This window comes from Aplysia californica, unplaced genomic scaffold (assembly GCF_000002075.1).
Source record: "Aplysia californica isolate F4 #8 unplaced genomic scaffold, AplCal3.0 scaffold00973, whole genome shotgun sequence".
Lineage (NCBI taxonomy): Eukaryota > Metazoa > Mollusca > Gastropoda > Aplysiida > Aplysiidae > Aplysia > Aplysia californica.
In genome coordinates, this window is record NW_004798243.1 from 201047 (window position 1) to 209373 (window position 8327).

Consider the following 8327-nt stretch of genomic DNA (forward strand, 5'->3'; position numbering starts at 1 on the left):
GGGGGGGAGAGAACATACGAGGAAACAATATGATAGGATGGTAATACAGTCACACAGTACCAGGCACGGGTCTACGTGGAGGGTCTAGGAGAACATACGAGGAAACAATATGATAGGATGGTACTACAGTCACACCACCAGGCACGGGTCTACGTGGAGGGTCTGTGGGGGGGAGGAGACAATAAGATAGGATGGTACTACAGTCATACCACCAGGCACGTGTCTACGTGGAGGGTCTGGTGGGGGAACATATATGAGGACATGTTTTAGTAAGGTTTTATGGCGCTCGCAACTGCATAAGGTCATATGAGCACCAAAGGGTGGATGTCAATAGAGAAGTCCTTACAGGGAATGAGACTTACTCTACTCACCTCTCTAGCTTCAACAGCACAAAGTCTGCTTCAACTATCAAGGCACCCCGGAAATAGCGGGTCACAAGAGTGTGACAAACGTACAAAAGAAGAGGAAAATGATGATAGACGGATGGAAAAGGCGAAGACATCATGGAAACAGCTAGAAAAGGATGCACAGGAAAGGCTTCGCTGGAGAAATGTTGATGGCCTATGCTCCACTGGGAGTTAAAAAGGGCAAGAGTTAGTTTTAGTAGAGGTTTTACTATGCTCGCAACTGCATAAGGTCATATGAGCGCCACAAGATTAGACGTATTACAAGAGAGTAACAAACACAAAAAAGAAGGAGGGGAGAAAGAGACGATAAGATGGTTTATAGTAAAGAAAAAGCAAACCACACCAGAGCACCCGCCAACCACCCACGAACAAAACAGGCTTCGCTCGGAGTTAAACAGGGCAAGAGAGAGAGATTGCTATAATTACCGTACCTGCAGATGCTTGGTGCGGCCCGGCGTGGCCGATACGGCCAGTTTTTTCTCCTCCAGGATGACGTTGATGGTGGAGCTCTTGCCCACGTTGGGGTAGCCCACCATGCCGATCGTCTGCACTTCCCGCGACCCTTTGCGCGACGCCGGCCCAGCCAGGTGGCGGAAGATATTCAGGAGCTCCTCAGCCGTCACGATGGCCGAGCTGTTCTGGATGGTGCTGGTGCTGTTTTGGACAGCGCCGGTGCTAGCGCTAGGCTGACAAGGGCAGGAGGCGGAGTCGTTCTGGTCAGATTCCAGCGGACTCTCAGAGCCGGGAGCGTCGGTTTTACTGCTCGTCTCGTTTTGCGAAAGATTAGCGGTGCCGTCCGAGTTTGACGAGTCTGGAATATTTGACTTCTGGTTGTCGGCCCTCGTGGAATCCACTTCCGATACATCGCAGTCGTTGGGACCGGAGAGTCTCTCCCCTCGCTCTTCACTATCTAACGACAACTTTGCCGTGTCTTTTTCCATCTGCTCTGTGTCATGGGCTTCGACTGTCGTGGAAGAAAATTCTGGTTCGCCGACCTCAACATCGCCATCATCATCATCTTCATCATCGCCACTTTCGTCTTCAGAGAGTTCCTCCTCTGTATCGTAATAGTCTACCTCCTCTATTCTTCTCTCTCTCTCAGGAACTACAGCCGATCCCTGCATCCACAGGACAAAAAATTGTTTTTAAAAAATTCAACTTAGTCCAAAAATGAAAGATGTTTTTGTTTTGAAAAGTTTACTATTCGACCGATCTTATTGGTAAAATCTACAATGTGACAAAATTGCAGGAAATGGAAAACTTCACATTTGAAGTAATTTATCTTTTTTTTTAAACTCTCACTCATACACGCAAGTCAGCATCTGTTTACACAATCCTTAAGCCAGCCAAGCCATTTCCAACTATTTGCTGTTTCTCCCAAGAACTGTATCAGGCCTAATTCTAACATTGACCTAAAAAAAAATGGGACCGAGTCCTTCGCATCACACAAAAAAAGTAGAGATACGGTCGAATCAATTACTATCACAGCCATATCAATTTACCAAAAATTAATTAATAGTAAAATTACTATAACAGCTATATCAATTAACACTTTGCCCCCAGGGGATGCCGACCGGCCACGATATGATATATAGCAACAATCATGTAGCAGAGATTTCCTGTTTTATATGCATACTTGTGATTATTATAATTTCCTTTCTGAACGGTTTGTGTGGCCTTTGAGGCCCAAAGTCAGTTTTTAAAAAATTCCTACCTCCTGTTTTTCCTTTTCTGTCTTGGCTGAGAAAAACACGGCTGTGATTCCTTCCTTGTTGAAAAACTCCACCCACTGTTGCCTGTCACACACAAAAAAAGCATAATCAGATAAATGATATCTTGGAGAACAAGAAAAAAGAGGACATCATAAATGGCTATTACTGCAATGTCTTTTGGGGGGAGTGTTTTTTACGGCGCTCGCAACTGCTTGAGATCATATGCTAAATGTTCAACGATTTTCATGCTTTCAGATGCAGTTTATGACATGAATACGTGGGTATCGAAATTTTGTCTGTGCTTTTTTAGACCCAGAAGTGGGTGCACATCACTAATCAGTAAACAATTCACAACTCAAATTTCATTATTTGACCCAAAATCAACAACTTCCCCACTGATATGACATGAGAAGCATTATTTTGAGCAAAATTTTGAGGCAGTAAAGCTAGTAGGAACCTAAGAAAAATTAATCTCATAGCCCAGACGGATAAAATGAATGAAATAACATGGAATATTTCTGGTCTAAATGTACCATCATTTTTTAAAAAATCCTGTGAATTAGCACATTTATTTCTAATAAAACGACAAAGCAATAAACCTGGAATCAACTTGACAAAACAACCAAAGTAATAAAGGATACACACGACAACAACAAAAAAAAGGGGGATAAAAAAGAATGTTAAAAAAGCTGATAGGAAAGAGTTACCCTTTGCTTACCATTGAGAGAATCCGCCTTGTTAATGAAGTATGTTTGTCTGAGAATGTGTTTTAGGCACTTTTAACTCAGTTTTGGTGTTGTTTATGAGGAAAGAGATAGATAAAGAGGAAAAAAGCTACCTTTGTTTAGCGTTGAGATAGTCGGCCTTGTTGATGAGCAGCATGCAGGTCTTGTCGGGGTCCACCTCCTTCACGTAGGCCTCCAGGTCCTCACATCGGAACAGCAGCGGATTCCTGGCGTCCACAATCTGCACGATGACATCGCTGAAACAACACAACAAAACAAAACATTCCAGTTAACACCCAACCACACAGCAGGTAGTGACTAACCACCCTACAGCCCACTGGCCAGCCAAGTCCCGGCTGCTACAAGAGTTTTTTGTTTAGTTTTATGGCACTTGCAACACAATAAGGTCATATACGTGCTGAAGATTAAAGGGGTTACAAGAGAGTAACAAACACAAAAAGAAGTTGTTATACATAACTTTGACTACCCCAACACCTTACCTTCTCTCAATGACACGCCACAGCTGTCTCCAGAAATCTAAGTTCTTCTCAAAAGGCGTCATCTGAATGTGGTCTTTCTCTTCAAGTCTGAGAAAAAAAAGGAACATCAACGGTTCAAGATTTAGTTTTAGTAAGAGTTTTACAGCACTTGTAACAAATAGATAATAAAAGTGCCTAAGGTTACAGGTAACACACAGAGAAAAGAAGGAACAGAGATAAGAAAAATGAACGTTTGAAAGGAAAGGATGAGTAAACCACACCAGAGCACCTACCAACCACCCACGGTTAGAGGTGTAACTGAAGTTTACTGAAGAGTAATACACAAAGAAAAGAGGGAAGAGAAATAAGAACGATGAATGTTTGAAAGGAAAGAAGGAATGTAAACCACACAAGTGCACCCACCAACCACGCATGGATCAAGATTTGTCACATAGACCAGACTATGAAGAAAAAAGACCAAACAGATTATGAAAAACCAAATCATAATAAGAGCCATTGTCCATCCCATTTAACTAAATAATAATAATAAAAACAATAATAATAATAATAATAATAATAACTATTGTATTTGTATTGCACAAATTTCCGCTCAACAGCAAGTTTTATGCGCTTCACAATCTATGTTATTACCCCAGTAGAATACACAGAAAAAGACAATGACAATCTTTATTCATCTCGCAGGGAGAAATTTGCCTTGGTCGTTAACAATGGCAGTAGACGTTACAAAGGTTAGGTGCACTCACACGCATGCACTCACAACAAGACAGGACATTAGTAAATACATGACCACCCGCTCCGTAAAACACTCTCTCTCTCTCTATGTTTCTCTCCCCCTCTTTCTTTCTCCCCACTCCCTCTCTCTCTCTCCCTCTGTCTCTGTTTCAGTTGCAGCACTGTGTGTTCAGTACCCAATGTTACGACAGACGACTTACATCTTCAGCTGTCTCCTCCAGTCGGTGAACGAGTCTCTCTCCATCATGATCAGCTCCTCCTTAGTGGTCAGCTCGTCCCAGTGAGGTCTGCCGGACGCCACAACCAGGGAGAGGGGGGACAGCGAGGGGGAAGGGGGAGGGCAGAAAAAATAAGTTGTAGGTATAAAGGCGGCCAGTGGTTCAAATATACTGAACCCTACATTTCTAATGTTATTTTTCTTAAATTGCAGTGTTGTATTGGAATTCAACGGATGTGCTCAAAATGCAAATATTCAAAACAATGGAAAAAAAAAAAGCACCAAAAGTATGTGTATAATATATGTATATATATATATATATTTAAAGTGGACATACAATAGTCAAGAGAATGAAACAATTTTTTTCCCCTTCTGAAATTAACTCTCCTTGCCACGGCTTATTAACCAGGGCTGAGTGGAATACAAAACCCCAACATACAGACAAATAGACTAACATAAAGTTTCTCCCAAAACAAGAATTGAACACACATCTTTTGGAAGGACTTCTGCGAAAGAGCGACCACCCAAACAAACACAATAAAAAAAGAGACCTTACCCTAACCCTGGACCCTATCCCAAACCCTGACCCCCTAACCCTAACCTCCTCTATTCTATACACTCCAATTCGGCACAAGGTCATATGAACGTGACCAAATCCCTGTCTCTTCCTTAACTCCTTAACTGAAAACCTACCTCAGCCAGAAGACGACTCTCCTTACCTGCGTGGAATCTGTAGCAGAGCTTTGTGTGTGGTCTGTGCTTCAGCAATCTTCACCATGTCTTCATCCGTCAGTTTGATGCCTTGGCCTGGGTTGCTTATCACCTGTATGTTCTGTCGCTCTGTTGGAAGAACAAACAAAATATGACAATTGCTTTGTTAATTAATTATCAGTTGTTGACCCTTTTTTGTATTAGTAAGCGTTTTTTTCGTTTAATAAATAGCAAGAGTTTTACGGCACTTGTAACACAATACTGAATATTTTACCAATGAAAGGTTCTCAGAAACCCGTAGAAGGAGAAGGTGCTTGGTGCATACTTTTAACTGCCATATTTTTTCGACTTCTTTTCTGATTTAATAAAATTGAAATTGTCCAAGAAGGTCACCTATTGTCAAGGAGCTAAGTGATTGTCTTAGAAGACAGTGTCTTTATAATGCAAAAAATCTGCAAGGGGAGAAGTGGGAAGCGGTCATCTGTACACACAGGTGCTTGTCATAGACAGGTGACCATAAGAGCAGGTTCAACAACAGTTTTATCCTAATCTATTCACCCCTGAAAAAGCGCTTTTTTTGCGTTTTCTTGATTACGACAACCTCATCATTAAACAACCTTGAGAGCACGGAAACTTGGGGTGAAGATCCAGACAGAAGATCCAGACAACACTCGTTTCAGAACTTTAGAGCCACGGTAATATATAACACACACGCACCTCAACAAGAACTACTTCCTAAGCCGTCGTCTCAGAAAAACTATTTTGTCCAAAATGTCCTCTTTATTTAACTCTTTATCTCTGGCAAGTTGCGGAGAGAACCACTGTGCCGGTGAGCCTTCAGCGGCTCGGGCACATTCCTTTACGACCACTTCGACATCAAATTACTTTTCGGTAATTGCCGAAAACAGGTCTCTTTTACCGGAAGTTCATTCATTTGATGAAGAACTATCAAAATAGGTTTGCTAGTTTCGACCCGTTTAATGACATCTTTGTCATTTTTCGATTTAGAACCCAAAAATGGCCCCGGCATAGTGGGTTTACCCCCTTAGGAGATAAAGAGTTAAGTACACTTAGGACAAAATAGTTTTGAGGCAAGTAAGTGTGAAACAGGTGTGATTATTTTGTCCTTCGCTTGGGACAGGAACTTTGCTTCCCTTTTGACAAATAAATGCTGTTTTTGTTTTCTTACCGGCAGTGAAATCTCTCCCGGCCATTTCAGCCGTCGTCAGAAACTCTTCCAAATTGTTCTGCTCTGTAACTGACTGAAAGTTGATGCGGTTGTAATCCGCCCCATCATTTAAGTCTGTGGTGTGCAGCTGAAGAAAAAAGAAAATATAAATAATTTTAAATGATAATAATATATAACATTTATATAGCCCATTTTCAGTTTTCAAAAAAAGTAGCTCAACGTGCTTTACATTGGAATACCCATTTTCAAAACTTTTCTTACAACTTCGTTTCTTCTCATGCAATATTTATGCACCCACAAACACAGACTATTTTCATTCAGACGTAGGCACAGAACAACTATAATAAAAATAACGCTAAAAGCTTATAAATATAGTTCAGCTTCACTGATTTCTATAATAATTACCAGAGTAAAAAGGCTTAAAACAAACCTTTTACAAGTTTTCATTTTTACACTTCATTCAATCCTCATTAACATATTCACATCTACTGGGTAAAACGTTAAGTCTACAAAAACATTTTTTGTTTTAAATTTAAGTGGGTTTTTTTTACCCCCCCATCAACACATTTTAGATAACTTAGGAGGCAAGCTTCAACACAATCTGTCAGAGCCATCCTGGGATGAGATACATCCTAGCAGAAAGACTCAGATCACTAAAAAAATTGTTCCCGCATCCGATCCGGACATTGGGGATTGCCCTGTTAGTGAGACAACTTCCAGGGCCTTCGGCATATTGTGGTAGGGTGGCCAGTTCCTTTCCTCGCCGCCTTTACTTCCCCAACTCGAAGTCAGGTACCCATTACTGCTGGGTGGGCAGGAGGGGGCGAAAAAAAATGTGTCCGAACTGAGGCCCAAACCCGGACTTCCCGCTTTGGAGACGAGCAACCGCATAAGGTCATTCGAGCGTTACAGTCTGCACTGTGTTGACTACGTATTCATAAGGTATCAATAGATAATGTGCAGAGATTCTATAATTTAATGAAATATTTTGTGCACATGAAAGTCGTCCAAAGTGGGCACGAGGAGATACAAGGAAGCATGTGCACGTTTTGTCCCAGGTGTGCCCGTTTGGGGATAGGGATTCGCTCCCCAGAGTATCGGTGGCTAGGGCTCAGTGGGTTAAAACAAAACAAAAAAAACTTCTCTCCTCGACAATGAGTGGCAACCTTGGACAGTTTCCACTGTATCTGCACATGATCAACTTACGAAGGAGTCATTGCCGCCACCTCTGTGTCCCGATCTGCGATGTTTGTCTTTCACAAGCTGACTGCCTGCCATCGCGGCAATCTGGCCTTTGCGGCGCCCCATTGCTGCAGCGTTCTTCCCTGCTCACAGCCGTTTGCTATACCTGTATTTGGGAGAAAAAGACAGTTCTTCAATCCCAAAATAAAAGGGCCGGCTCTATTTCTCCGACAATTCTGGAAAATAAACTTGAACTCTATTAGATTTCTCCGAACGGTTTCCGTTCTCGAGGTTTGTTGATAATAGGCCTGAGCGAATGAAGTGGCCCGTGCGTGTGTGTGTGTGTGTGTGAGATGCATGTGTATGTGTGTGTCTGTGTAACGTGTGAACGGGGGAGGGGCAAGGAGGGATTTCTTTTTACATATAAAAAGGATTTTAGTTTTTGCTGGGTGAATAAATGCAAAATAGGTTACTGCCAAGGTCGAGCAGTCTTGTTTTCTCGCATTACCTTTTGAAGGTATTTTTTAATGAAGAATAGTCCAGAACGTTGCCTCAACCACAACTGAAGTACCTGAATATTCAGACATTTAAAAATCTCTAGCTCTAGAAATTCAATTCGATGCAAAAAATGCTTTTTCCCAGTCCTCGCAGAATGGCAGAATGAAAGGATGACGCCTAAATCTCGCAACCAAAATTCTCGAGATCGGAAACGTTCGGAGAAATAGTCACTTCGAAATAAAAGACTCATGGGTGAGGTAACAGTAATATTAACATCATGCAAAGCCAAAGTAAAGCAATGATTGCAATTTCTAGATGGCCGTCGTTATTCGGACTCGAGTCCGTCCGAATAACATTTTTTCATATTCGGACTCGAGTCTGAATAAAAAAAACGAAGTGACTATTTCTCCGAACGTTCGGAGAAATAGTGCCGATCTTTATTTCTCGGAACGGT

The 8327-nt window shown here is 41.8% G+C and overlaps 1 protein-coding gene across 1 annotated transcript in view; it reads right to left on the bottom strand.

Moving 5' to 3' along the window:
- Positions 1–8327, bottom strand: part of LOC101860703 (large subunit GTPase 1 homolog) — a gene marked incomplete in the record, with an annotated part of 19686 nt that overhangs the window by 6797 nt on the left and 4562 nt on the right. The window contains 8 exon segments of the mRNA XM_013089534.2: positions 839–1525; positions 2122–2203; positions 2958–3101; positions 3345–3431; positions 4277–4363; positions 5013–5133; positions 6194–6320; positions 7400–7541. Coding sequence (XP_012944988.1) covers positions 839–1525; positions 2122–2203; positions 2958–3101; positions 3345–3431; positions 4277–4363; positions 5013–5133; positions 6194–6320; positions 7400–7501 — 1437 coding nt within the window.